We start from the raw sequence: 27,396 nt of genomic DNA on the forward strand, positions 1-27,396 counted from the left end.
CTCGTTCGGAACACTTTATTGTCATCGTTCGCGCTCGGTCTCCCCCGCGAAAAGCGGGGAGGGCAGCGACTGCACCGCGGGGACACGGACGGGCCCCGGGCAGGGAAGGGAGAGGGCGCTGGGGGGGAACCGGGCTCGGCGGGGACGGGACAGGGCGAAGCTGGCGCCGGAGAGCGCGGTGCCCGGGGAGCGGGGCAGGGGCCGGCTGGCAGCGCTGCGCCCTCGGGCCCGGGCCACAGCTCCGCCCGGCCGAGCCAAGGGCCCCGAGCTGCCGGCCGGACCCTGCCTGCCCCGGGGGAAAGCGGCCCCAGGGAGGGGGGAGGAGGGCTGCGCTCCTGCTGCTGGGCCCCGCGGGGGGCCGAGGGGGCAGAACGAGTAGTTGAAGTAGCGAAGTGATTCGGGATGAAGAGTAGTGTTAGACGGGAGGCCCCGCTCCCGGGCCATCAGTCAAACGAGATGAGCTGGGCCTCTCCGCTGCCCGGGGGCGGCTGCACGGCGGCGGGTGCCGGCTGGGGCTGTTGCTGCTGGGGGGCCCCTCCAGCAGACGCCATCTGGAACAGACGGGGCGGCTCTGTTAGCGAATGCAGCCCCCCCCGAACCCCAACCCCCCGGGGCGGGCAGCGCTCACCTGTTGGTAGAGGGGCTGCTGCCCGGGCAGGTAGGACTGCTGGGCTGGCAGGCTGCTCAGCGCGGCTTCCTGGCCCGGCAGGGCGGACATAAGGCCCTGGGGGAGCAAGGGGGGGGCCGTCAGAGGGGCTGGGGGATGCACAGGCCAGAGGTGATGGCCCACAGCTTCCACCAGGCCTCTCCCTTCCCTGCCGCCAGCAGCGCAGGCTGGATCCCACCACCCCTCGTCCCCCCGGTGCCCACGGGGCAGGGAGTGCTCACCTGCATGCCGTAGGGCTGGTACCCCATGGAGACGGACTGGCTGCCCATGTAGCCCATGGCGCCCGACTGGGGGGCCTGGGAGATGGCCGGGATGCTCTGTGACTGTGAGGCTGCGCTCTGGGGAAGAGAGGCTGGTGAGAGGGGGTGCAGGCAGCGATGGCGCATCTCAAACCAAGGCCCCAGGACCAGCACCGCTCTCCTCGCTCCACTGGAACCAGGGTGTCGCCTTCCCTTTGCGCCATGGGGAGCCCCGAACTGGCTCTGACCCCAACCCACGCCCAAGGCAAGAGCAGCAGCGGATCCAGAGATGTAGGACCAACCAGCCCTTTCTCCTCCCACTCAGAAATCCCATCACTGAGACGGGGTGAGCTGCGCCGGCCCCCCAGAACACCCCAGCTGGCTGCCAGCTGCTCTGCCCTCACTTGCCTGGTAGCCCTGCGTTGGAGTTGGCTGGTAGGACGAGTACGCTGGGGTGGTGGTGGGCACCGCCTGCCCCTGCTGAGCCGCCTGCCCACTGCCTGCCCCCGGCTGGTACATGTAGGCATTCACCATGCTGGGATCTGGGCAGAGAGGGCACACACTGAAACCACCACCTGGCGCTCAGCCTCCGCCCACGCGGGACCAGCCAGCCGACGTACCTGTCCCTGTGACGGGCATCGCGGTGTACGGCCCTGTGCCCCCTTGCGCTGCCTGGTTCATGTACACGCTGTGCATGGGAGAGCCCTCCACAGAGCCGGCCGGGCTGAAGGTGCCAGGGAAGCTGGTGGGCCCAGAGGGCTGGTAGATCACCCCACTGGCCGTGGGCATGGCCTGGAGCTGTTGAGGGAAGACAAGCCAGCTTTAGGCCGCGTCCCCTGGGACGTGGCGGGAGGGTCTTTGGCCCAGCAGCCGTACTTGGGCATACGGCAGCGAGAAGGCTGGCATCTGGGCTCTCATCTGGATGGTCTGCTTCTGCTGTTCCAGGCGCATCTGCCTCTCCTTCTCCTGCTCCTGCAGTCGCTGGATGGCCAACTGACGCTGCATCTCCAGGTACTCCTGCGGGAACAGGGCCGTGACAGCTAGAAGCCGGGACACCGCAGCAGCCCCTCCTGCCAGGGCAGCCATCCCTGCCAGCTCTGGGCTGGCCCAAGGTGCAGGCAGGCCTGCTGGCTGACAGCCCCAGACAGCCTGGAAACGCTTCCCTGCCTCACCTGCTTCTTCTGCCTCATGATCTCCAGCTTCTGGGCCAGCTGGATCTGGCGCTGGCGCTCTGCCTCCTCCGCTGCGCGGCGCAGCTTCTCCCGATGCTCCTCCCGCAGCGCGTTCAGAGCCCCACGTGCATCCCGGATCTGGGCCAGTTTGTCCTGCAGCCCTTCGTAGTACACTGGAGAGGAGAAAGAGCCTCAGGGACCCTCTTGGGGCACAGCACTCGGACCCCCCTGCACACTGCACTGGCTTCTCTCCAGAGAGGCCGCGTCATGGGAATGCTGAACCCCGGCTCTGGGGGAAGCCCCAGCAGCTGCCCGTTCCTCCCCAGGATGCCCGCCCGCGCCCCCAGCCGGGCAGCCCCCACGTACGCCTGCGCTCGTCCAGCTGGTTGAGCAGCTCCAGCAGCTGGGGGTGCATGTTGTTGATGGACTGGAAGAGGGACAGTACGGCAGAGTCATTGGTGATGCTGCGGCCCCGCATGTGGTTGCTCTTCATGCGGTTGACAAATGTGGTGACTGCATTCTGCAGCGCCTTCAGGAACTGCTCGTGGTTCTCCTCAGACTCGCCGTTCTGGTACTGCTGCTGGAAGGACAGGGCAGCCAGTCAGCCTCAACGCTGCCGTGCCGAGAGGCAGCAGGAAGCCTGCAGAGCCACATGACTGGGCTGCACAGACTCGGGCACTCCTTGCCCCTCAGGAGCTGCCAGACACAGGTCCGGGCCCCCTCCTACCTCAACAACGCTGAGTGGGGCAGGGTGGGCTTCCCCAGGCTGAGCAGCTGGCTCTGTGAGGGACAGAGGTGCTGACGGGGTAGGGCTCTTCCGAACTTCCTCTTGTTTCTTCTCCCAGTAGTTGCGGTTCAGGTACCGAGCCAGCTGCCAGAGAGAGAAGGAAGATGAGCATCGCAGCCCCGCTGGGAATGAGCCTGTGCCATGGACAAGTAAGGCCTGGATCCTTACCTCTGGGTCAATGTCCTCAGCCAAGGGAGCAGAGGAATTCTGGAAAAAGAAAAACAGAGAAATCCGGTTCAGAGAAACCAGAGACCCACATTTCCCACACAGGTGTCCTGCTCAGACCTGGCCATGCACAGCCACCAGTGCTGAGCACCAGCAAGAGACTGAGAGAGGACAGCCGTCTCCTTCAGCCAGACACACGCTGCAGCACAGGCACCTAAATGCCAGCTGAGTACAGACCTTCTTGCTGAAAACACAGTAGTGCTGTGAAAGAGCAAGAGACTGAATGGGGCAAATCTTTTCTCTCAGAACAGGGATTAAATCTGAGCCAAGCAGGGCAGATTCAGGCTAGGGAAGCAGCCCATGTCCACCCACTTCACGTTCAGGGGCTCCCATGAACCTACCACGGGTGGGGAATAGAGCGTGCTGACTGGGGGAGCCGATGACGTGACAGGTGTGGGTTCAGCCTTTGGGTACATGGAGTAGGTTGTTTTCTGCCTCTGCAAAAGAAAAAAAAAAAAGGTCAGCTCAGGGACTGTCCAGACTCCTCCAAATCTGGAAGTTCCTAGTGATGGCCAGGCACGGCCGGCAGACCCAGCCTCCCGCTTTGCACAGTTCCCACAGGCCAGCGTGCCCCAGGGCTTGCAGCTTGGGCTCAGCCTGCTTCCAAGATTTGGGACTGGGGCACAGCACGTGCCTGGCTCTGCTTTCACCCTCTTATTCCACAGGCCCTGCAACTCACGCTAGGACATGCCTAGAGATCTGTTACCGCACAGCTAGGAGATGCCCAGCACAGCTGGGCTGTACGGCAACAACCCCTCCCAGATGCCAAGCAGGGCACAAACCATTCTCTCCTTCTCCTCGGCCTCCGATTGAGACAAGGCAATAGCTAGCTGGAGCTCTTCCTCCTCTTGCAGAGCTGTCTCATCACGCTTTGGAGGCAGCTGCAGGCAGAAAGATGAGGAGGTGGTCAGCAAAGGGATCAACGAGCAGTCAGGATCACTGGATCACCTGCAGGGCAGCCACCCACCTGGGACTGCTGGGAGAGGGGGCTGGTCAGGTACTCGGGGGGCAGTTCGGAGGTGGCAGCAGCTTTACCCTCAGCTTTCCTGCAGTTGGATAAAGGCAACAGCAGACTGAATGCTCCTTCCTCTGCAGTGGAGCCCCAGCCCTGCACAACACTACAGCTGTAAAACACGTTCCCAGGAAGGAAGGGAACCCAGCCTGGCCTGCACAGCTTGGGAAACCCTTGCTCTGGTCTGCAGAAAGGTGGCTCCACACCAAGCTTCTCCCCGCACACTCCCAGCTGTTGCAGGCAAGGAAACACACCACAAAGGGTACTGACTTGTTGAGATGCTCGTAACAGGGCTCGCAGACTCTCACTTCCTTCTCAATCCCAAACTTGGGGATGGTGGAATACTTGGAGGAGCATTTGCCACAGAAGATCTGCCCGCAGGCCCTGCAATGATGCTGCAAAGGGTGGGAGACATCAGTGCGGTACCAAGACACTCCTTCACTGTTAGGCATCACTCAGACACTACTCCTGGCACTTCCCTGCCAGCGGCCAGGGAACACAGTCCAGCCCCGACACACTTCAACGCAGGCTTGGGGAGTCCTGCACGTCCCGGGGGCCCGTGCAGGACCAGGGAACCCAGAGGGGCAGGAGCGGCACCCACCTTCCGTGTCACAACGCCAAACTGCACCCGACATCTGTGACACTCCTCAGCATCGACCCAGTCTGGAGCCTGTCAGGGTTAAGGACACTTGTGTAAGGAGGGGAGTCGAGTCTCAAGGGGAGTGTCTCCACTGAGCCCTTCAGGAGCTCCTATGGCTGACTAAGGCACTCTCATGAATGGGGGAGATGGGAAGCATTTGGAGCTCAACAGGAAATATTAACCCCCACAAGTTATCTCCTCTTGTGTTCCTAGAGACTGTGCTTCCCAGTCAGCAAGAGATTTTCTAGGAACGTGTCTGCACAGCAATCGCTTTAGCAATGCCCTGCTGCCACGTTCAGACTGCCATGCTGCTGGAAGACCACCAAGTAGGGTAAGATGAGACTAACTCCCTCCAGTCAATTCTCCCCTCTTTCTGGTAGTTTTAGGCTAAATTGCTGTATGCCACCCCAGAACTGCCCGTGCGACAGCTGGGAGCAGCACATACCCAGCACGAAATGGAAGAATGCAAGAACTGAAGGTTTGGTAGGAAGGGGACAGGAGAGCAGGGTCTGTCCTGCGCTGCCAACTCCCTCCCCACCAGCAGACCTCACCCTTTCTGCAGCAAACATGGCATCGCTCTCTTTGAACTCCGGGAACACGTGACCTGCAGGAGAAATGACAGTGTTCTGTTGCAAAAGGGCTGCTCTGCACAGAGAGGCCTACAGGCTCGTGCTGTCAGATCCAGCTCAGCACGCCTGCCCTCAGCACCATCTGACTCTGACACAACTAACAGCAATCCTCCTCCTGCAGGCCAGAGGCCAACGCTCGCGCAGCACTTGCTGCTGTCTGCAAAGTACTGGGCTCTTGGCCATGCTCTTGAGCGTGCAGGACAATCCCCTACGGGTTTCCCTTATACACCTGCGAGGGACACCAGAGTCCTTTGGATAAGGCTTATTTCTCAAGAACTTGAACTCAGCATGGAGGGAAAAAAGCCCACTGCAGGGGCAGATGGGGTGTTCAGTCTCACCCCTGGAATGGCAAGCGTGTGGCAATGCCGGCTCGGCGGGGGACCGGGACCTCCAGGCTTTGTCACAGCCCACGGAGGTTCTGATGCCCAGAAAGACACAGAGACAGCAGCATGTCCCTTCCCTCGCAGGGAACACTGCCATTCCTGGGACAGGAGAGAAAGTGCCACACCAACATACTCTGTTGGCAAGCGGGAGCCTGGACCCATCCTGGAAGTACTGCCGAAAGCCTGGGAGGAAAGAACCGCCCCACTGCAAATCCCTTCCCAGAGGACACGCTGATTTGCTGCTAGTTTCGAGAAGAACGTTTGCAGCTCTTGCTTTTCAGGTGTCACTGCCAACCCTTAGCTGCTAGCTGGGCTGGAGTCCCAGAGCAAGGCAGCCCCCGATCCTGGGACAATGGGGCTGTCCTCTCTCTGCAGCGGGATTCAGTCATGCCAAGAGGTTCATCGGGTATCAGGCACCAAGAAAAAGCTCAGGCATGGTCCTGACACCTATTCCTTCTCCTGCAAGGCTCCTCCAGAGCACAGCTGCTTGGCCAACTGTCCACCCACAGAGTCCTCACCTTCAACCTTCATTATCTGATAGGTGTCCTGCACCACCTTGTACTTGGGTTCATTGCGAAAGGCGTGAGCCCAGGCCTGGATAAGGTACAGGATCTTACTGCGGACACTGGTCTCCACTTGCCTCTGCGCAGAAAGGGAGGAAAAAAAAAATCTGAGAAAAAGAACCTGAAACCCAAAGGATGGCGTGAATCCTCCAGAAGAGAAGCTGGAAATACCATTCATGGAAAGAGAGTCTTTGGAGTACTTGTGCATGGTACAAGCTATCAGAAAGCTGCAATAAGGACAGTTTACAGCAAGGACTACACACTCCTTCAGTTTCTCCACTTCCCCCCTCCAGCAGGAATAAGAAAACGTCTTTCAGAGCAGCACGGACCACCTTGAAAAGGGGTGTGGTTACGATGCTTTGAGAAAACACCCACGGGGACTCGCACAGTCGCTCCCCAGGGCAGGCAGGACCGCTGGCCGGCCCAACATCTTTGTCCACCTCCTCACAAGAGTTGCTCGTCTCACACTCAGGAAGTTGCGAGACCTACAGCTACCCAGCTGGGCAGAGCAGCACAGCCTGCCTCACCCGAGCGCCCACAGGGCACCTCCAGCTCACAGCTGCAGGGTGTCTGGAGGGTGCTGGTGCCCAGCTGGCAGCACCTCCAGCCAGCAACACCCAGAGCTACCTCAGGACACGAACGCAGTGAGGACAGCTGGGCAGCCTGCCCCTTGGAGGCAGGGGTGGTGGTATCACAGGTCGAGGAGCTGGAGGAAACTTGCAAGCCTGTTCCTACCCCAGCCAGCCTCGAGAGCAACCCTGTCATCAGCTGACCAAGTCATCACACATTCACATGACCGGCTGCTCCAGAAATCCCTCAGGGAGCGGAGGGGCATTGTCAAGCTCCTGTTTCAGCCGAGAGCTCAGCCCACACAGCGTGACTTACTGACAATTCCTGGAGCTCCAAACTTCTAGAAGATTTGGCAAAATCCTGCATTCCACAAATGTCACAGCCCTGAACCCCATCAGAACTCAGGCCATTTTAGCAGCACTGGGCATTCGTAAGCAGGAAAGTTCCAAGTGTAGGAGGAGAATGGGTCTGCAGCAGTTATGAAACTACCAAGGCAGACAAGGACTGGAGAGAACCACAAAAACTCTTGATCTGATCTTATCTGATCTCCTCGGCGCTCAGAGCGGCTGCGCTACCACACCTGGCCGTCACATTGCAGCAGTGTTCCTATATCGGTAGAAGATCCTGCACGGAGACCGAGTCAGCCCTAGCAGGAAGCTGTCAGGAGAGAGACACCCTGCTAGGGTGTGCGAGATGATGGGACTCACACAGCTCATTCACCAAATATCTGGGTCACCTGGTCATCTATTTCTGGCAGAAGAGGGAGGCTGTAAGGAAGGAACAGCAGTACTCCAACAAGCTCTCATCTGGGCACTGCTGCTCTGGGGCTGTGAGCTGGAGACAGAAGTTCACATTTCCACTTCATTTGTGGAAGTCTCCAGACACACAAAGTTCCTGCAGGCATCATGTTATATCAAACTGGCAAGTGACAGCTTGCCAGTGAAAACAGCCAGATCTAGATCCTGCAAAGCTCCTCAAACAATTCCACAGGCCAGTGAAAAGGCCATGATAAAGAGGAAGCTTCTGCCAGTTTTTACTTTGCTGCTTTACTTTCCTGTGTGTCTCACACCGTACTACGGGAAGGGAATTCACTTCACTGCTGCTCAGGTCCGAACCACCATCTCTGTTTTCCTTTGCTGTCTCAAGCCAAGCAAAGCGTGGCACCCAGGAGTGTTCACCATGAAATGGCTAGGCCTTTGCAGCACATTCCCACCCCACTTCATGGTATAGCCAAACATTACCTTTGCTCTCGCAACATCTCTCCCTAGCAGGTGCTCCTTAGCTCCCTACACTCATCCCTTCACATCACGCCGTACAGTTTGCTCTTTTCTGAAACGCGTTTCCGAACAGTTTCCCTTCTGTCCCTTACGCAAAGGGAATGAAAGAGAGGATGCACACATTTTTTCCTTCTGCTGCTTCTCTTACAAGCTCACTCAAAACCAGCACTAAAATAAGATACATTTACCTTGAGTATTTCCTTCAGTTCCTCCATAGTCTGTTTATTGGCCACCTCGTCGTGGACTGTTTGGCCGCAGTTTTTAACCACTGACTCCATGACCTGCAAGGGCAAAGGACAACAGTAGCCTGGCGCTCTCTTCCTTCTCTGCGGCCCGCGATGAGTCCCAGTGCACGTTACAGGTTATTGCAACCAGCACACCAAGACGGGGGCATGATTTAAGCAATGAGTCGCATTAGGGCGGTGTCAGTCAAGCCAGGGAAATCCACACCACCACGCTGGAGAGTACGCTACGCTTCAGCTGCACGGTGGCCTTTGTACCTCTGCTATGCAGAGACAGACCCCCCGGGACAGCAGCTCAAGTTCCAGCTTCGTCTGTTCCTAACTCCGAGGCGGAATTAGAGAATGAAACCCACAGCTTGCTGATCAGTCACAAAACCTCCATGCTAGAGCCAGGAGGATGTGAACTCCAAGCGACAACTCCGCCGCTCCCCGGGCAGAGAACGCTGTGCGGCCTACGCAGCCCAGGAGCCAGGCTTATAGAAGATGGGAAGTTCCCTGACCTGCGAGCTGGGCCCCTGCGGTGCTCGCGGTTTGGGGCGACATTACCTCCAGTGCGTAGAGTGCCACGTGAGGATTCTTGTCGTTGACTTTCTTCTTGATAGCATTGACGGCATATTTTGCTCTGGGTAAGGAAAGAGAGTACAAGTCCTCAGGAAATCAAGAATCTGAAGGGAGATTCCACCTGCTGCTGACAACCTGCTAACCCCCACCCTAACACAAAGGTACGGTTCGATCTTGGTCTACGCGACCCCCCCCGAGGCAAACCAGGAAGAGAAGGAATAAGCACATTCAAGCTTGAGTTTCTCTGTGGATTTCAGGCCACAACCCCTGAGGTCAGAGGAGTACCTCAACACATCAGGGTACACCGTGCTGCCTTTCCAGTGCCTTTCTAAAAGACACACACTACTGCAGGCCAACAGGTCCGAGACCCTCAAGCTTTGCCTCGCGAAGACAAGGAGAGCTGTGCGCTTACTGGGTATCTCCCTGACGGATCATGTCGCAGATCTGCAGGATGGATTCCCAGTCCGTCTCCAGCAGAAGCTGGCTCGTAGCCTTATCTGCAAGGAATAAACCTATTAGGCCGCTTTAAGCAGTTCTGCTTATCTCGCCTCTGGTCTGCAACCGCTGGTGCGTGCACGGGAAAGCTGCCCCGGCCACCGGCGATGCCCCAGACGCAGGCACTCGGGGATTAAACCCTGATCTCTCCCGGAACGCACCAGCTCTTCCCCTTCAGACGCCCCAGGGCGCTCGGTAACCTCGGACCCGCCGCACCAGCTCCTGCGGGCCGCGGGCCCGGCACCGCCCGCCCGGGCGGCACCGACCCTCGGCCCCGGCTCAGGCAGCCCCGGCCCCGGCTCCCGAGGCCGAGACGCGCGTCCCCCGGCCCGGCCCAGGCCCTGCCCCGCCCGCCGCGCCGAGGGGAGGGGAGAGGAAGCTGCGGCCGGTACCGAGGAGCCGCTCGAAGGTTCCGCCGCCGCGCCCCATGGTGTCCCCTCGCCACCGGCCTGGCCTGGCCTGGCCTGCCCCTCCGCCGGTGCTTCCGCTTCCGCCTTCCGGCAGGGGCGGGGCTCCTTCCGGCGGGGCGGGGCGGGATGGCGGGCGCGGGGCCGCCCGTGCCCACGTGCCTGCTGCTGGGGGCGGCGGGCGGCGGCAAGAGCCTGTTGGCCCGGCGGCTCCGCCATATCCGACGGGGACGGGACGGGACGGGGCGGGGCGGGGGGAACGGGGGTACCGGGGCGGTCCTGGCGGGGCGGGGGCCGGGCGGGCAGCGGGCCGCGTCCCCCGTCCCTTCCCAGGCGCCGTCGTGTCCTTAACCCGCGGCACAGCTGAGCGCCGAGGAGGGGGCTGCGGAGCTGGGCAAGCCCCCGGCCACGCTGCCCACGGTAGGCAGGGCCTGGCAGGGCCCGTGAGCCGGCCGGCAGCCCCGGTGCGACGAGGGGCTCTGGTGCGCGGGCACGGCCGTGCTCAGCCGAGCCGCCTGTCCCGGCAGGTGGGCACCAACCTGACCGACCTGCGGCTGCCGCGGAAGGTGACGGTCCGGGAGCTGGGCGGCTGCATGGGCCCCATCTGGCCCAGCTACTACGGCGAGTGCAGCGCTGTCCTGGTGAGCGGCACCGGCGGGGCGGCAGCGGCCGAGCGGGGACCTCGTGGCTGCGGGCGCGCTATGACAGCCCCGCACTGAGCCACGGCCCCGAGGGACGGACCCGGCCGGGGGGGAACGTGGGGAGAGGGGCACCCCATTGTCTGGGGCTTGGTGCTGGTGCCCGGCCAGGCACGGGGCCGCCCCAGGGCACACGGGCACTGCCACTCTCCCTTCTCCTCCTCCAGTTCGTCGTCGACGCCGCCAACCCCACCCAGCTCTCGTCGTCCTGCGTCCAGCTGCTGTCCGTCCTCTCCGCAGCGCAGCTCGCCTCCGTGCCCGTGCTGGTCCTCTTCAATAAGATGTGAGGAGGGAGGGGGTCAGCCCGGAGGGTGGGGGCGGCAGGGGCACGCCAGGGCCTGCAGAGGCTCCCGCGTCCCGTCCTTCAGGTGACGCCCAAGGAAGCCTGTCGTGTCCTGGGGCAGCAGCCGCGCTTTGCCACACTCCCCGGGCCGGCTGGGCCTGCAGAGACCCCTGAGCCGGGGGCTGGGCGGGCAAAAGAGTCCTCACGGCGGGCTAACGCAGCCCCCCCCTTTGGCTGCAGTGACCTGCCCTGTTACATGTCACTGGTGGAGATGAAGTCGCTGTTCCGCATGCAGGACATCGTCTCCTGCGCCACGCAGCCCGTCACGATGCTGGAGACCAGCGCTCGCGACGGCACTGGCCTGGCCGACGTCCTGCAGTGGCTTCGGGCCACCCTTGGAGACCCCCGCTGACCCTGCCCCCCGGGCGAGTCCTGCCACTGAGCAGACGCTCTGCGTGGGGCTGGGAGCGGGGCGGCGGGCGGGGGAAGGAGCCCTGTGGGGCTTTACAGTAAAACTTCCACTGTGCTGTCCAGGCTGGCAGCTGCCCTGTGCTTGGGGGGAAACCCCGGCCCTTCAGGGAAGGGACGAGCAGGAGCCTCAGAGCCCAGGCCATGCTGGCACCTCTGGGGGCAGGAGGGGGGGTCGTGGCGGTCACGGTGCAGCAGGGCTGGGGGGTGCGGCAGCGCCAGGTTGGGCTAAGCAGGGCAGGGGCTGGTAACGGCTCCCGGGTTGGAGGCCAAGTGTGTGGGGGGGTCCTGCCGGCAGCTTTGGCCCCGTGGGCCTTGTGCCACCAAAGGCACGGTGGGGTGACACGGGGGACGTGCAGAAAGGCTGTGGGGGCCCTGGGTGGGTGCTGGGAGCCATGGCAGGCTGAGCTGCAGGGATGCTTCTGTCAGGGACATCTTGGGAGCTGCAGCAAGCACCAGCCTGCGGCTGCTCTCAGTACTTGCTCAGGCTCAGAGAACAGCTGGGTCTGTGCCGAGAACCTGTCCCATGCCAACGACCCGTGTCTGTATCCGCACTGATAACCCGTCCCCTGCCCGCCCCGACAGCCCAGCCCTGAGCCGGGCAGCACGAGTGCCAAGTCATGGGGGTACCTGTGGCTGGCCAGGCCTGGCACCCACCGTGGCACAACCCTCCCTGGGTTTGTCAGGGCCGGGGGGGGGACAACCAGCTTTCCAGGGCCAGGGGCCGCTGACAGCGTGCTGCGGCACAAAGCGGCACTCAGGGCTGGGCCACAGACCCCACACCGCGATGGCAAATGGCTCCCGGATGAGGCGGCGGTGGTCCTTGCTCCCACAGCGCGGGCTGAGCTGGGGGCTCTTCCCGGGGCAGCCTGACGGGCAGGCGGTGCCGAGGTGCCCGAGCAGACCCTGCCACGGCTGCTGAGTCACCACCCCTAACGAACGCTGACACTAACGCACCAAACCACTTGCTCGCTTCCAGCCCGGGGGTCCAGACACAGGCTGGGAGCCCTCCTGCACGGCCACTCTTTAATGGGCCGGGTCAGCCCGCAGCTGGGAGCCGGAGCCCTCGGGTTCCTCTGCCCAGCCCGGCACTCAGCACCGTGGTGGTTTTCCTGAGCCCGTCCTGCCAGCGAGCACGGCGTGCTGGCAGGGCTGCCTGGCCTGGCGAGGGGCCCAGGCAGCCTCGTTCATGGGGAAGGTGTCAGCCAGCTGCGCTGCTCCTGGTGAGCCAGACACGGGGCTGGGGCTGGGTCGGTGCCTGGCAGCTCCGGGCTCTGGCTTTGCTGCTCCTGGGCAGTGCAAAGGGGGCTGCAGGTTTTCTCCCGCCAGAAAACTTCACTGTCCCCGAAAGCTTCTGAAAACAGCCCAAAGTTGTTCTCTTGGCTGGGGCATTTACATGGGGGAGAATTGTTCTCTGCTAACAGTAAGCACCCACGCAGAAGGGCTCTGCTGGTGAGCCAGCCTCGTGCGGAGCCGTGCCCTGGGACATGACGGCAGTCCTGGCCCTGGTCCTGCCGTGTCCCCCGCAGCTCCAGGCAGCGGGAGCACCCACGTCCCTGTGCTGCAGATCCCCACAGAGCTGCCCGGTGACGTGCCCCAATGGGTCCTTGGCTGCTGCGACCCGGAGGAGAGGATCTCCCCCAGCACCCCACGGTCCTGCTGCTTCCAGCGCCACGCTGCAACGGCTCAGAAAGAGGGACGGATCCAGTCCCTGGCTGTGAGCAGAGTCCTGTCCTGTCCCACTCCTTCCTGGGGAGTCTGGCACTGAGAGGAGAGATACAGTCCCTGAAACCCCGAGGGTCTGCTGCTGGGGGCAAACAGCACTGCCCCACACTGAAAGCAGGGATGAGGCTCTAACTGTCCCCATCCCCCTCCTGTTCCCTGTCCCGATCCTGTCCCCGTCCCCTGGCACGGGCTGGGAGCAAGGGGAAACACCTCCGGGAAAGGCTGGCTCGCCCATCCTCTCCTGCCCCCTCCCCTGCCCAGCAAGCAGCGCTCTGCCGCAGCCAGGCTGGCCCTGGCCACGCCGCACTCCTGCCGGCACCACTCCGGCACGGAGCAGAGGAATGGCCACGCGCCCAGCCGAGCTCCGAGCACCCTGGCAGCCGCCTCTCCCCTTCGTGCAGGCCTCACCTGGGACTCAGGCGCGTCTCTCTCTCTCTGCTCGTAAACGGAGTGAAGCTTCTGAATGAGAAATATTTTATCTTCCCCCTCCTGCAACAGAAGAGACATTGCAGTGAGCAGCCGCGGGATGGGCTCCGGCACGTCCGAGGTGGCAGCACTGTCGGGACTGGAGCCCGAATCCGGCAGCCCCGGGGCTGGACCAGGGCGTGGAGCAGCCGGGACTGCCGGGACCGGCCAGGGCAGCGCACGGAGCTCACGCACGTTGGCGATCTGCTCCTTCAGCAGGCGGATGATCCTCTGCTGGCCTCTCACCACCTGGATGTTGAAGTAGATCATGGCTCTGCAATGACAAGCAGGACGGGATGGTGGCAGCCGGGGCGAGCAGCTGGGGGATGCTGCGCTCCTGGCACCGGGCTGGGACACGGGGCTCTGGAGGGACACCCCGGCTCCCAGCCCCCTGGTCAGGGCTGCGACAGGGGGACCCTCAAAGCATGGGCCCAGGGTTCAGCCTCAGGCTCGTACTCACAGCAGGACCCCGGACATGAAGAACAGGAGGAAGGTGTTCTCCACCAGGTGCTGGTGGACCCAGGCGAACCAGGTGATGTTCGGGTTGGACTTCTCCAGCACTTGCACCCAGGTCTTCCCTGACTCATAGATGGTTTCCAGCCCTTGGAAGGGACCACAGGTTTCTGACGGCTGCACCCTGAGCGGACAGAGCGATGGGGTCAGTCAGAGTGATGGGAAGCCCAGCTGGCTGCTAACCCTCCAGGGACCAAGCCTCGCCTGCCCCAGCCATCCCCAGTGGCTGGACGGGGGGCCCCCATCCCCTTTTCCTGCATCAGGAACATCTGGCAACAGCTGGGAGAAATGGGCACAGGCCAACTGCTGCTATGCTCTGTGCAATGACCAGCAGCTGGGCAGCATCTCCCTGCCTGGGCAGCATCGCACAGCCCTGAGCTGGGCGTCACGTGCTCCACGTTTCATCAGGGCTGGGGAGGCATGGTCTCCCCAAGCCCCTCTCCTTCGCCGGGCAGCTGGCAGTTCTGTGCCCCGAGCCATGGTCCGGTGGGTACTCACGACCAGATGGTGTAGAAGAGGAAGACGGCTGCACCGAGGAAGAACGGGAAGCACAGCAGGGTGATGAAGACGGTGCTCATGCGAGATGCTTGCCAGGGCTTGCTGGGGGACTGGCAGTTATGCATCAGGCTGGTCTGCAGACAGGGAGCAGAGTCCTGTGTGCTGCCGTCTTCTGGGAAGCAGCCCCAGGGGTGCAAGCGGGAGAGCTGCCCCCACCCCACCGTCCCGTCCCTCCCACACACTGGGAGCTGAGCGAGCTCGGGGACACCCCGTCCCCAGCAACACCTTCTCCCTCCCACGACGACGGCGCTGCTCACTGCACGGCGCAGCATCTCTGCTGTGGCAGAGGCGGTCTGCAGCGGGGTGCAGCATTGCTGCAGGGCTGCCTGTCGCAGGGACGCGTGGGGAGCTGCGGGGACGGGGGGCAGCTCGCACCTTTTTGACATAGAACAGCAGCAGCAGCTTCAGCATCTGCACGGCCGGCAGGAGCGGTGCAAAGAGAACGCCCAGCCTGGGAGAAAGGAAGACGAGTGGTGGGCAGAGCTGGGGGCAGCGGCAGGGTGCCGGCACCAGCTGCGATCAGGCTTTCGTAAAGCAAAGAGCAAGCACATGTCACCTCGTGCCGGGTTTGCTGCGCAGCCTGCGCTGGGGCTGGGCAGCGACCGAGATCTCGGTCGCTGAGCTGGAGGGAACCAGCTGGGCAGGGGATGCTGGACCGGTGCTGAGATGCTCTGCTGATGATCCCCCCATGGCTCTCATCCCACCGCCAAAGCCAGACCTCCCACGCGGGCGCATGGGTTGTGGCTGTAAGGTGCCGACTCTGAGCGCTGTGACCACCAGGCCACCCATCTCCCTCGTCCCACCCATGCGGGGCCAGGGGGTCTCCTCGGCCCCACTCAGTGAACACGCAGCTCCCTGTGCCTGGTCCCTGGCAGCCGCAGGGCTCACGGGACCATGAGGTGTTCGCCAGCAGTGGAACGAGCCGTGCCAGGCAGGAGACGTCTCACCAGGTCAGGGTCTGCCCATAGATCAGCTCCAGCACGTTTCGGGCAATGTCAAACTCTGGCCTCTGCTTCCTCTTCAGCCTCTTCTCCATGATCAGCCTAGGAAGGAGCAGAGCATTGCTCCCACACTGCTGGGGGGATGCCTGGTGCCCCGTCCCCCCTCTCAGACGGCGGCAGAGCCTGGGTGCACCAGGGCAGCGGAGAACCGGTGCCATGCTGGGGATGCCACACTGGTGGGGGAACCCGTCCTGGGGCACGTTACCTCCAGACCAGCTCCCCGAAGAGCGTGTCCAGCAGGGTGAAGATGAAGTCCATCACCACGAAGCGATACAGGTCCTGCCCCACGCACGTCTCCCAGCACTGGGGAGACAAGCAGAGGTGGCATCAAGCGGGCAACAAGGCCTCTCCCCCCACCATGACTCTCCTGTGGCCCCCATGGGGCATGAGGGGCTGTGGGACCTTTCCCCCCCTGCACCCTTTCCCCAGCCACCCACAGTGGGGGTGCCCCTGTCCGGCTGCTGCCCCCCTCTCCCTGGCAAAGGAGCGGATGGTGCCTGCGGTGCCATCCGGCAGACCCCCTGCTGCCAGACCCCTGCTGTCACCGGGACTGCGGCCTTGGCTTTGCTCCGTGTTCCCTGGGCAAGGGACGGTCCGGATGGCATGGCCCGGCTGGCTCACGCGTGCTCCTCACGTGGACGGCACTGACCTCCTCTGTCGAGCAGATGAGTCTCCGGCTGAGCCACTGGTAGCAGAGCAGGCCAAGGATCACCATCTTCAGAATGAGGTTCCTGGGGAGCAGGAGCAGGGCCGGGAGCCCCTGAGCCCTGGGGATGGAGGGGCCGAGCCCCACAGACGGGGTGCCTGGCCCCAAAGCCTCCCCCACGCTGCAGGTGGGGGTGCAGGATGCTCCCCCTGTCCAGCCTACCTGCAGATCGCCACGTAGACCTGCGCCACAGGGGATTCCTGCTTCTCCCACATCGCCAGCAAGTTGTACAGGTGGGACATCAGCACGTTGAGGAGAGACACCACGAAGGGCAGGACCAGCAGGATGGCTTCCTGCTGCTGCTTGCTGCTGCCCTGCGCTCGGTGGTCCTCCTGAACCTGGCGAGAGGGTACCAGGGTGAGCGTGCGGCTACCGGCAGCCCAGCGCCCTCAGGGAGGGCAGCAAACGCCGACACCAGAAGAGGAGCTGCAACGGGGGTGCCCCTGCCTCCCAAGGCTGCTCTGCCCTCCCTCCCCAGTACCCCACCCCAGCTCCTGACACCAGGGCGGGAGGGCCCGCGCCGAGGGGCCGCACTCACCACGTGCATGTACTCTGCCAAGTAGTGCACAGCCAACACGCAGCCCAGCACCGTGCTCAGCGAGAGGGCCCAGCCCAGGAGAAGCACGGCAGTGCGCCCCAGGCGCTGGCAGAGGCTCAGGGAGGTCGAGCGGGACCGCTGCTCCGCGAGCAGCTCCTGGAAGAGAGCAGTGCCAGCGCTGCTGAACACGCTCCGGATCCGGAGCAAGGGTTTGTCCTGCTGCACTGAGGTGGGACCCAGGGGGCCAGTGGGCAAAGCAGTGGTGCAGGGTCAGGGTCAGGGGTATTTTCAGCTGCAGGACTCCCCCGTGCAGCGGGTAGGAGAGGGGTGCTGAGCCCAGGGTCTGAACTGGCTCCTGGGAACACCTTTGCCTTCCCGCTGCAGGGGCCGACGGCAGCCCAGGTCCTCACCTTCAGCTGGGTGCAGATGTTCTCACACTGCAGCTTCACTGAGCGCCTCTGGATCACCTTGAAGTCCCAGGTACAGAAGACTTTGACGGCCAGGTCCCCCATGGAGCTGCCCACGCGGTAGCTCTCCCGGAAGGAGCGGGACACGCTGCAGCGAGGGGGAGGGTGTCAGGGCATCAGGGCTGGGCGGAGGGGGAAGGCTGGCAGTGCCGGAGGCGCTGCTGACCCACCTGTACACCAGCAGGATGCAGGTGATGAGGAAGGTGACCCCAATGCTGAACATGTAGGCCAGTGGCATGTTGTATGGGAGTGGGGGGGCTGCGAGGGGGCACATGCTGCTGTTGGGGCTGGAGTCGCAGGGGTCATTGAGGGTGACGTTGCTGTAGTAGCCGTAGTACAGCAGCGAGTGAGTGAAGTAGCCCTGTGGGAAAATGCACAATACGGCCCATGGTGATCTCGCAACTCCCTGCCCAGCCTGGCACATCTGTGCCAGCCCCTGGGGACACAGAGCCCTGGGCTGGGGCAGCACCAGGCACCCCCTCCTGCACCCACGGCACTGAAGGTCCCAGGGCCCCGGCTGCACGAGGGCAAGAACTGGGGGCACAGCGGGGATGCAGGGCGGGCACTGGGTCATCGCTTTGGTGGGGGATACAGGGCAGGGACCAGGGAATCGCTGTGGTGGGGGATGCAGGGATGCAAAGCTGGGCCCAGGCTTGGAGCAGCCACTGGCCCGGGGATGTGTTGGTGCCGACGATGTGCTGACGTTGGTGCTGACGGTGCTTACCGCTCCAGTGAGGAGCTCGAGGCCAGTGAAGGGCTGGGGGTTGGCCGAGGCAGGGGGATACGCAGCCTGCAGGGCCACCACAAAGACCAGGAGAATGAGGAATGAGATGTTGAACATAAGGAGTGTCTTGAGGAAGAGGAAGTAGGAGAGGACACTGGAGCCGAAGCGGCCGCCGATCTGCTTCAGGGCGTAGTGCCAGGGCTGTGCGGCGGGGAGCACGGAGAGGAGCCTGTACCAGAGGCCCCGGCAGCTCTGCGGAGAAGGAGCCTGGGGAGAGCACCGGGGCCGGAGCCCGTACCAGAGCCCCCAACGGCTGCTGTGCAGACCCGCGCCCCAGACTTACGAGGACGATGTAGTCCTTGGACCATCCGCAGGGAGAGGAGGAGGCCTGGTGCTGGGCGTGCTGCCTCAGGGTGCCCCTCTGCCAGCTCAGCTCCTGCCTGCCCAGCAGAGAGGGAGGTCAGAGGGTGGCGCGGGCCCTGGGACGGCTCCGGCTGGGGGAGCCCTGCCTGGCCGTGGGGAGGGGACCTACCGGAGGGTGCGTTTCTCTGCCAGGCTGAGGGGCACAGTGAGCAGCATGTGGCTGCGCTGGCTGGGCGAGAGGCTCAGCAGCTCCTTCACCAACAGGCTCCGCTTGTCTGGGGGCACAAAGGGGCTCAGCGGGACACGGCCAGCCAGGACATGGCATGCCCGTCCCGAACCGGCGTGGGGACAGTGCCCGGCACTGCCTGCTCCTCGGGGACCCTCACCTTTCAGGGTGGCCCTGGCGGGGTCGGTCTCCAGGTCGTACTGCCGCAGGCTGGGCCGTGCTGCGCGGCAGAGCTGCTGCAGGGGCGGGCGGCTGTTCCGGCGCCGCAGCCGGGCTGTGCGGTTGTAGTACTGGGAGATGATGGCCCCACGGCTGCGCCCTGCGGGTGAGAGCAGGGCAGTGGGGTGGATAGCCACAGGAGAGCAAGGCAGATGGGAGAGCTCTCCCGAGGGGCTGCTGGGCCTGGGAAGGGCGGGAGGGCGGGTGGCACCTACCGATGGTGCGGCTGGGCATGCTGGCGAGGATCCGCAGGGAGGTGGAGGAGTAGCTGGGGAGCTGCTCGCCCTGCCCGGGCTCCAGCTGGGCCGTGGCACAGGCATCAGGGGGGGCCAGGTGGGCCGGGTGCTCTGGGAGAGGGAGGGCAGGGCGCAGAGCGGTGAGAGCCGGAGCGCTCATGGCTCCAGTCCCCGCGGCCACGCTGCTCTGCTCCAGCATGGAGGCCAAGTGCCTGCCCTGGTGTGTGCTCCCCCCAGAGCACCCTCTTCTCTGGGGACACTCTCTGTGTCCCCAGGGGCAGGTCTGCCCTGCTGCCTGCACCAGCAAAGGCATCAACCGGCTCCTATGCTTTGGCCACAGCCTCGGCATGAGCCCTAGCTAGCCCAGGCAGGGTCCGGGATGGTAGATGGCCCTGGGCACACACACTGTCCCTGTCCCACCCCAGCTGTGGCCGCAGCGCTTTACCTCTGCCCTTCGCCTGCATCTCCAGCTCCAGACCCGCCTCTATCAAGCTGCTCTGCTCCTGGATGAGCTGGTGGAAGGAGGTGTGCAGGGCTCCTTCGTTGTCCGGGCTCGGCTCCTGGCTGCAGGGACATGGACGTGCTACCTGGGGCTGGGCTGGGCACTGGGAGATGGAGCTGCGGCAAAGCCCTGGTGCCAGCCCAAAGCCCGGCCGTGCTGCCCTGTCGCACAGGCAGCCGGTGCCTGCTGGGCACGAGGGCTGCTGTCTCCCGCAGCGGGGACACCAGCCTCACGCTGCTGGGGCTGCGGGATCCCGGGGGCCGAGCGTGCGGGGGCACAGGCAGCGGGATGGCAGGGCAGGCCGGCACTCACCCATCGCTCTCGATGTCCTCAGAGACGTGGAGGGTGAAGGAGGGCGGCTGGGACATCCTGCTGGGGCTGAGGGGGTCCCTGCGGCACCGCGTTCCCTCCGACACGCCGCCCTGCCACAGCGAGCAGACGGGCATCAGCCGGCCCCGCGCCACCGGCGCCCACGGTCACCCCGACTCCCACGGCTCCCCCGGGACACGCGGGGTCCTGCCTGCCCTTGGGGCGGGGATGGAGCCGGTGCCGGTGCCGCTGCGCGCGGGGGCCCGGGGCACGCGGGAGCGCGAGGGGCCGCGGGGTTAAAGCCGGGTCTAAACCCAGGGCTAACCACCGGAGCCAACCGGGCACGGCGGCCCAGCAGGCTGGGAGCTGCGGCGGGGGCAGGAAGGAAGGAAGGAAGGAAGGGCGCACGGGGGAGGCGGCGCAGCCGTTCCGAGGCAGGGACGCTCCGGGGCCGGGCTCAGCCGGGGAAGGGACGGAGCCAGCCCGCACCGCCGGTGGGAGCCTCCGGGCTCGGCTCGGGAAGGGCGCGGCAGGACCCGCAGCCCCGGGGCGGGCGACGACGCCCCTTCCCCCCCCTGCGGCAGCCCCCGGCCCCGGGCGAGGGGAGACGCCGGGGCAGAGACCTCTGTGCCGCCCCCGCCAGCGCCGTCCCGGGGCCCGGAGAGCGGCCCCGTGGGGCCGTGCCGCCCGTGCCCCAGCGCTTTCTCCTTCCTCCCCTCCCTCTTCCCCCTCCGCCGCCATCAGGCTCCGCAGCGCTCCCGGGCGGGCTAAGGCTGCTCCGGGCAGGCGGCCGCCCCGCCCCGCCCGCGCCCCGCTCCCGGGCCGACCCCCGCCACCCCGGGGCTCCCGCCGCCTCCGCCGGGCACCGGGCAAGCGCCGCGGCTCGGGGTGGGTGCGAAGCCGGCCCCGTTCACCAGCGGCAAGGGCGGGGGAGCGCGGACCCCCCGGCACAGCCCAGCCCGTCCCGGTGCCGGGCGAGGGGGCGGCGGCAGCAGCCCCCACAGAGCCCCCCTTTCCCCTCCGGCCGCGCTCACCGGGACCCGCTGCCGGCCAAGCCGTGGGGCTGCGACCTGCGGGAGCCGAGCTCCGGGGCGTGGGGCTGGGCGCGGACACCGCGCGTCGGGAGTGCCGGGCGTTCACCCGCCGGCCAACCGCGGGGGGGGCCGCGCTGGGGCCACGCGGCCGCAGCACCGGGAGGGACCGGGACCCTCTGCAGCGCCGGGCGGGGGCACCGGAGGGGCGCGGGACGAGCCGGGGCTGGCGCTGCCCTCGGTGGCCGGCACTAGTACGGCCCGCCCCGCCCCGGCGGCAGGGGGACGGCCCGGCCCTCCCCGGGGCGGTGACGCGCAGAAGCGGCGGGGAGCGCGGTGGCGGCTCCGGCGCGATGGAGGGCGGCAGCGGCGGCGCGTACGGGGCGGCCAAGGCCGGCGGCGCTTTCGACCTGGGCCGCTTCGTGCAGCAGCCGCAGGTCCTGGCGCGGATCGCCAGCGCGGTGAGTCGGGCCGGGCCGGGGCCAGCTCCGGGACAGCCCCGCCGGGCCGCGCCGCTTCCACCGCGGGGCTGCGCAGGGGCCCGGGTCGGGCCGGCCCCGCGCCCCGGAGCCCGCATGGCCCGGGCCGGCCCGGCCCTCCCCTCTCCTCCTCTCCCTCCCCTCTCCTCCTCTCCCTCCCTCTCCTCCTCTCCCTCCTCTCCCTCTCGCCCGGCCCGGCTTCTCCTCCCACCCGCTCCGGGCCCCCACGGCCCAGCCCGGCTCGGCTCGGCCTTCCCCTCCCTTCCCTCCTGCCCCGGCGCAGCCGCGGTGGCGGGCGCTCGGCTGAGCCCTGCCCGGGCCGGTACCCCCAGCCCGGCTGGGCACGGGCAGCCCTGGGAGGGGCCCTGTCAGCCCGGTGCCGCCCGCCAGACACCCGCTCCCGCCTCTGCAGGTCTTCGCCCTGATCGTCTTTGCCTGCCTGGTCGGGGAGGGCTACACCAACCTGCCCAAATCCTCCCAGCTCTTCTGCATCTTCAACCACAACGAGGACGCCTGCCGCTACGGCATCGGCATCGGCATCCTCGCCTTCCTTGCCTGCATCTTCTTCTTCATGGTGGATATCTACTTCCCCCAGATCAGCAACGCCACCGACCGCAAGTACCTGGTCCTGGCAGACCTCGGCTTCTCAGGTACCGGCAGCTGCGGGGCAGGGCTGAGCCTTCTCTGGCTGCCACAATGGCTGCCCTTGTCCCGTGACGTGGCTGCTGGTGCCTGGTGAAGGGAGTCGCTCCCGCATGGCATGCTGCCCGCGGGCCACGCGCTGCCTGCTGAAAGTGCTCCGAGGAGCCGCGGGGAGCAGCACGCGGGTGCCTGCGCTGGGCTCTGCCCCCCCCCACCCCTCCCCACGGCAGCAGCAGCCCGGTGGGCGCAGGGTCTGGCCTGGGGACCTGCCTGGGAGCAGCAGGACGCAGCCCCGGCCCCTCACACTGCCTTCCTCCCACAGGTCTCTGGACGTTCCTGTGGTTCATTGGCTTTTGTTTCTTGACCAACCAGTGGTCCTGGACGCGGGCCGAGGACGTGCGTGTTGGGGCTGACTCGGCCCGTGCCGCCATCACCTTCAGCTTCTTCTCCATCTTCTCCTGGGTGAGTGAAGCCGCGGTGGAGCCCGGCCCTGCCCCGCTCGGGAGGGAGCGCGGAGGTGCTCCCCAGGCCGTGCAGCCCATGGCAGCCGCGACGCCGCCATCCCTCTTGTCTCTCCAGGGCCTCCTGATCGCCTTCGCTTACAAGAGGTACAAGATGGGGGTGGAAGACTTTGGTCACAGCTACATCGACCCCACCCCGGAGGTTCCGACTCCCTACTCCAGCTACCCCAACATCAGCCACGACAGCTACCAGCAGCCGCCCTTCACCCACGCGGCAGAAGCCCCGGAGGGTTACCAGCCCCCGCCGGTGTACTGAGCCCCTGCCTGGTGGCCTGACAGGGACGGCCGTACCAGTGCAATTCTCTTCTGTGGGGTGGGAGGGGAGGGACCTGCGACTTGAAGGGGGAATGTGGGCGGGAGGGTGGCGGCTGCTTTGTGTGAAGGCCACCGGGTGCTGGGGCGCAGGAGGGGCCTGGTCCTGCTGCTGGAGCTGAGCTCTCCGCTGCTGGGATCCAGAGCCTGGTGTGTAGCGGGTGATTCACAAGTGCCAAGCGGCTCTGGGGAGGGTGGGGGTGTGCGGCTGTCCCCAGCGAGGCTGAGCGCCTGCCCTCGCTGCTCTGCCCTTGGGGAAGTGGCTGCAGGAGGAAGCAGCGGGGTGGATGTGTGGTTTGCACCCCCCAGCTCTGGCCCGGCCGTGCCCTTGTGACTGCTGCCCTGGCCCGTCCCAGTGCCTTTCCAGCCCCACCGGCTGCGACCCAAGTGCCGGCTCTCGCTGTCGCAGCACAGCCGGGCGGTCCAGCTCCTGCCTGACGCCGGCTTCCCGTGCCTTCCCCCCCTCGGCTGCTGCTGGGTGAGCTTGATGCCAAAGCCCTGTCTTCTTTTGACTCTAAATTCCCACGCCGTGCCTTCTCACAGCTTGCACTAGAGCTGCCGGTGCTTGGGTGACGCGGTTTGGGATCCACGGGCACAGCGAGTGCTGGGGTTGCTCAGCAGGGCCATGGCTGCTTCAGCTGTCCGAGGAAGGTCCTGCAGTGCTTTCCCTGCTGCCTCGGTACTCGTCCCCCCTCGCTCTCCTCCTGCCAAGCACTGCCTCTGCAGAAGCGAGGCCGCTGCCCCGTGTCCTGCCCGCTGCCGCCTCGGCAGTGCCGCGCTCCCGGCTGCCATGCAGGCTGGCTGTCTCAGGTTGTTTTTCTGCTGCACCTGTTGTGAAGCTGTTCCCAGCAGCAGCGTGCGGTGTGCGAGCTGTTGCTGCTGGGGCTGGTGTTCAAATAGTTCTTGGTTTGTCACTGTAGAGATGGAATAAACTTTTTCACCTAGCCACCACGTGCCTTTCTTCTCTGGGGAAGCAAAACCAGCTTCCTCCTCTCTCCCCGAGGGCTGGGGGGTTCCAGGCGGGGACACAGCAGAGCAGACTCAGCCAACTGCTAAATGCAAACGGCACGGTCATGCTGGTGTCTATTTTTAGGTGAGCCCTGCTCCTCGCGGTCTGGTAGAAGGCTTGAGCAGACAGCTCCAGCGCTACGCCTGCAACCAGCCCAGGCCGCTGCACTGTTTACACACTGTAACTGCAGGGAAGCCTTTTCAGAGCAGTCTGGTATAAAACACACACAAGCAATTTCATTAAGTTATTTATTAACCTAAACCAGTAGCAGTGCTACCCCCCCATCCCTCAGGGGAAAGCCCAGGCCTGGAAATCAAGTGCTTGTGAGTACTACAACTGTCATCGCTTTGAGTAACACGGAGGCAGCAGGGTTTTCAGACAGCTTGGGGTTCAGACAGCTCTCATAACCTCCCTCCTTGCCAGAGGGTGCAGGCAAACAGCACGGCCTCTGCACCTGGCCAGAACCAAGAGCTGCTGCTTGGAGCTTGTGGACACTGGCTTACAGGGAAAAGCACATTTGCAAGAAGTAAGAAAAAGAAAGAAAAAACAACACCTTCCAGAAGCCAAATCAAGCAGAAGGGGAAGAGGATCCTTCAGTCAACTTAGAGCAGAGGAAGAATCAGCCTCAAAAACTTCTGGAAGGCTCAGGAGGGAAGCAAGATACAGAACTACAGCTGAGAAACATCCACTCAAAACAGAGATCTTTTTCCAAGTAGCTGGATCTTTGCAGAAACAGCAGCCCAAACCTTTGCAGATTAAGTCCTGAGCCTCCGAACCCCTCACAGGTAACTAAGCTCTGAAGTGGCAGCACCAAGCTTGGACCTGAGCAAAAACACCCTGGTTTTGGAGAGGAGGCTCTTCCTGAAGTGCAGTCCAGTTCTTCCAAAAGGACTCTGTCTTAATACACAGACTGCTACCAGACTGCTCCTAGCCCTCTTCAAATTCAAAGGCTAGGAAGAGCCTGCTGTCAGGCTGGCCAGTCGAGCCTTCCTCCCCCCTTTCTGTTTCACCAAAAATTTACAAGACAGTTACAGCAAGTGAGCATAACGGAAATGGATGGGACACGCACCATCGTGCAAAGGGGGCCAGGCTGCTCCTACATGTGTCAGTTGGAAAGTTGTGCCACAGGTCTGTGACAAGGGGCAGGGTATCTCCTTGGACTGCATTAAAAAAGGAAGTGGGTTTAAAATACCAAGTTACTGTACATTGTCTTAAGAAACCTGGAATTTAGCAACAGCGCACAAGAGATAAAGAAACGGTTGCATTCACGGGCAAGCAAACCAGCCACCAGTGCCGGCCCGAGCATACACAGAAGACCAGGAGAGCAGGCCAGAACTACGGTGAGCGATGGAAGCCCTGCAGCCTGGCTTGGTGTGACAGTTTTCCAGGACCTGTTTGTGTGGCAGCATCAGGAACTGCACCTGTCCCTTTCCCGGGTTCTGAGAAGGGAACTCACTTTTAGTCAGGCTCAGCTCCTGCTTCAGCCACCCCTCGGCATCAGGTCCAGTTGATCCTCCTCTTTCCTGGCGCTCGGTGCAGAAGAACAGTGGCTTTGTTTGGCAGGCAGGGCTAAGACACTTAACAGTTTTGCTAAAAGCAGAAGAAGCTAGATCTGGTGTCTGGGAGCTGTAGCATTTAGCTTGCTTCCTCTCATTTTTCTCCTTGCGGGAGCCCAGCAGTCAAGAAGCAAAGATCTTTCGGGAGGCAGCCACATCCAGCTGCTTCACCCCCATGGGCACGTTCTCCTTGTTTTCCGACCCCAGCTGCTGAGGCCGCTTGCGGAAGTAGCAGGCTCGGCAGACGGAGTGGTACTTGTCTGCTCCTCCAATCACTTCAACCTGGCAAGAAAATTGGGAGAGTGACTCTGCAGAGCTCAGTTCCCCTGAGGAGACCCCTCTAGACTAGCGAGACCGGCAAGATGAAGCTACTGAAGTGCTTTCTGCTCCAGGGGAACTCACCTCCCTCTCTGCTCCCAGCCTCTTTGTGTAGGAGGCTTCTCGGTAGCACTCCATGCACACGGCGTTCAGCTTCACCACGCTCTCTGCCAGCGGCACCAGGTTCAGGATGCTCCCGAACGCCTGTGCCAAGACAGCAGGGGCAGTTCTGTTGGATGGGTCCTACGAGGATCCCAAGGCAGCTGCTGTACTAAAAAGAGTGTTTTACCTTTCTCTGGAAAGTCCCATCAAGAGCAGCAACAATGACGGTTTTCCCAGCATTGGCCATCACCTCACAGAACTCCACAACATCTGGGAACTAGAGGAGGTACAGAAAGAGCGTCAGGAGGAAGAAGGGGCAGCACATCGCTCAGGATTCAGCGGCACAGGACACAAAGAAAATTAGAGCTGTGTTTCCTATCCGTGAAATGGGCTCCAGTCCCACTGTCCTCAGCCTGCAGGGACTAAGGGAAGGGTTTGACTACGTGAATGTGGTCCAGCAGGATCAAGCTGCCCCAGGGTATTGCTTCCCACCCCCTCCCACAGAGGATTCAGACCTTCTTCTGCACAGGGAGCTCTGAAGAGACTGCATCCTGCAGAGCTCCCCAGCACCTGCCCTGGCCGTGCACTTACGAACTGGCCCTCATCAATGCCGATGACTGCGGAGCCCAGCGCCTCCTGGTACACGTCCTTGAGGAGGCAGGCTGGCACGGCCTCCATGGTGTTCCTGTGGGGAGGGGCGAGGCAGTGACTGGGCAGCCCAGCTGCTGGGCCCGCAGGGGTGGGTCCTCCTGCCCCAGGGACTCACTTGTCGTGTGTGGAGACGCCGGAGGTGCAGTAGCGTGTGTCCTTGGCGTACTTCACCAGCAGGCACTGGTACTGAGCGAGCTGGAACCGCCGCACCCGCCGCATGAGCTCCGTGCTGCAAGAGATGGCCGTCAGCAGGCCCCGGGCCGCCCCCTGCCCCGCCATCCGCCCCCCGCCATCCGCCCCGGGCCTACCTCTTCCCGGAGAACATGGGTCCGAAGATCACCTGGGGGCAGAGGCAGGGGGTCAGCGGGGGGGAACACAGCTTGGCGGGGCCCGGCCATCGCCCTGCCCGGCTGTGGCTCTGGGAGCCCCGCGCCCACCCTCCCTCCCCGGTGCGGCCCCCCGCAGCCCGCCCCGGGCAACCCCTCCGGTACCGGCCCGGCCTCTGCATCCCCGCTGCGCCCTCGGTACCGGCCCCACGCTGCAGCCTCAGTGCGGCCCCAGCGGGCGGGCGCCCCCCCCCGCTGGCCGGTACCGCTACCGGCCCGTACCTGGATCTGCCCGCGCGGGCGGCTGGGCGAGCCGGGGTGGACGCCGGGCACCGTCAGGCAGTTCATGGCTCCGCCGGACCGACCGACCGACCGCGCGCCTCTCCACCGGGGCACCGCGCCGGCCAATCCGGGGAGGCTTCCTGCCCACGCGCCGCCGCGCCGGCCAATAGGAAGAGGGCTCGCGCCGTCGCGCTGACCAATGGGGACACACGCGCGAAAATTCTTATTTCCCTCCCGCGCGTACGCGCCCAGGCCCGCGCACCCGCCTGCGCCGCTACGTCATCGCTCTGCCAGCCC

The 27,396-nt window shown here is 64.1% G+C and overlaps 5 protein-coding genes across 7 annotated transcripts; 2 read left to right on the plus strand and 3 right to left on the minus strand.

Moving 5' to 3' along the window:
* Position 1: 1 nt before the first annotated feature.
* On the minus strand, positions 2-9,973 carry HGS (hepatocyte growth factor-regulated tyrosine kinase substrate). Of its 2 annotated transcripts, none has more exons than XM_054846457.1 (21): positions 9,855-9,973; positions 9,380-9,464; positions 8,953-9,028; positions 8,353-8,445; positions 6,273-6,396; positions 5,294-5,346; positions 4,704-4,772; positions 4,373-4,497; positions 4,058-4,136; positions 3,873-3,971; positions 3,432-3,527; positions 3,034-3,072; positions 2,806-2,949; positions 2,445-2,655; positions 2,079-2,251; positions 1,783-1,923; positions 1,527-1,704; positions 1,315-1,448; positions 889-1,005; positions 629-724; positions 2-551 (listed from the first exon to the last, which is right to left on the minus strand). In XM_054846457.1, exons 1-21 carry the CDS (start codon positions 9,889-9,891, stop codon positions 444-446), a joined length of 2,277 nt encoding a protein of 758 aa, XP_054702432.1. In that variant the 5' UTR covers positions 9,892-9,973; the 3' UTR covers positions 2-443. The 2 variants fall into 2 exon arrangements, with proteins under 2 accessions (XP_054702432.1, XP_054702431.1); XM_054846456.1 differs by having other exon boundaries at positions 2,445-2,658.
* Positions 9,974-9,985: 12 nt separating this feature from the next.
* On the plus strand, positions 9,986-11,380 carry ARL16 (ADP ribosylation factor like GTPase 16). Its single transcript, XM_054846461.1, has 5 exons — positions 9,986-10,085; positions 10,230-10,289; positions 10,397-10,510; positions 10,735-10,850; positions 11,091-11,380. The coding sequence occupies exons 1-5, from the start codon at positions 9,999-10,001 to the stop codon at positions 11,260-11,262; spliced, it is 549 nt and encodes a 182-aa protein (XP_054702436.1). The 5' UTR covers positions 9,986-9,998; the 3' UTR covers positions 11,263-11,380.
* Positions 11,381-12,287: 907 nt separating this feature from the next.
* On the minus strand, positions 12,288-21,038 carry TMC6 (transmembrane channel like 6). The gene is made up of 21 exons (XM_054846455.1): positions 20,905-21,038; positions 19,874-19,983; positions 19,505-19,623; positions 19,039-19,170; positions 18,765-18,923; positions 18,548-18,653; positions 18,359-18,455; positions 18,016-18,267; positions 17,462-17,652; positions 17,235-17,379; positions 16,825-16,980; positions 16,449-16,624; positions 16,230-16,311; positions 15,786-15,883; positions 15,527-15,622; positions 14,955-15,030; positions 14,520-14,653; positions 13,969-14,145; positions 13,704-13,782; positions 13,452-13,532; positions 12,288-13,082 (listed from the first exon to the last, which is right to left on the minus strand). The coding sequence occupies exons 2-21, from the start codon at positions 19,927-19,929 to the stop codon at positions 13,005-13,007; spliced, it is 2,490 nt and encodes an 829-aa protein (XP_054702430.1). The 5' UTR covers positions 19,930-19,983; positions 20,905-21,038; the 3' UTR covers positions 12,288-13,004.
* Positions 21,039-21,196: 158 nt separating this feature from the next.
* Positions 21,197-23,803, plus strand: SYNGR2 (synaptogyrin 2). Of its 2 annotated transcripts, XM_054846460.1 has the most exons (4): positions 21,201-21,362; positions 21,793-22,030; positions 22,345-22,484; positions 22,602-23,803. In XM_054846460.1, the coding sequence occupies exons 1-4, from the start codon at positions 21,255-21,257 to the stop codon at positions 22,797-22,799; spliced, it is 684 nt and encodes a 227-aa protein (XP_054702435.1). In that variant the 5' UTR covers positions 21,201-21,254; the 3' UTR covers positions 22,800-23,803. The 2 variants fall into 2 exon arrangements, with proteins under 2 accessions (XP_054702434.1, XP_054702435.1); XM_054846459.1 differs by having other exon boundaries at positions 21,197-21,362; positions 22,345-23,803.
* Positions 23,804-24,098: 295 nt separating this feature from the next.
* On the minus strand, positions 24,099-27,271 carry TK1 (thymidine kinase 1). Its single transcript, XM_054847022.1, has 7 exons — positions 27,100-27,271; positions 26,800-26,831; positions 26,607-26,720; positions 26,432-26,525; positions 26,028-26,117; positions 25,823-25,942; positions 24,099-25,702 (listed from the first exon to the last, which is right to left on the minus strand). Exons 1-7 carry the CDS (start codon positions 27,163-27,165, stop codon positions 25,544-25,546), a joined length of 675 nt encoding a protein of 224 aa, XP_054702997.1. The 5' UTR covers positions 27,166-27,271; the 3' UTR covers positions 24,099-25,543.
* Between the last annotated feature and the right edge of the window lie 125 nt (positions 27,272-27,396).

The sequence above is a fragment of the Grus americana genome, chromosome 18 (assembly GCF_028858705.1).
Source record: "Grus americana isolate bGruAme1 chromosome 18, bGruAme1.mat, whole genome shotgun sequence".
In the NCBI taxonomy this organism is placed as follows: domain Eukaryota; kingdom Metazoa; phylum Chordata; class Aves; order Gruiformes; family Gruidae; genus Grus; species Grus americana.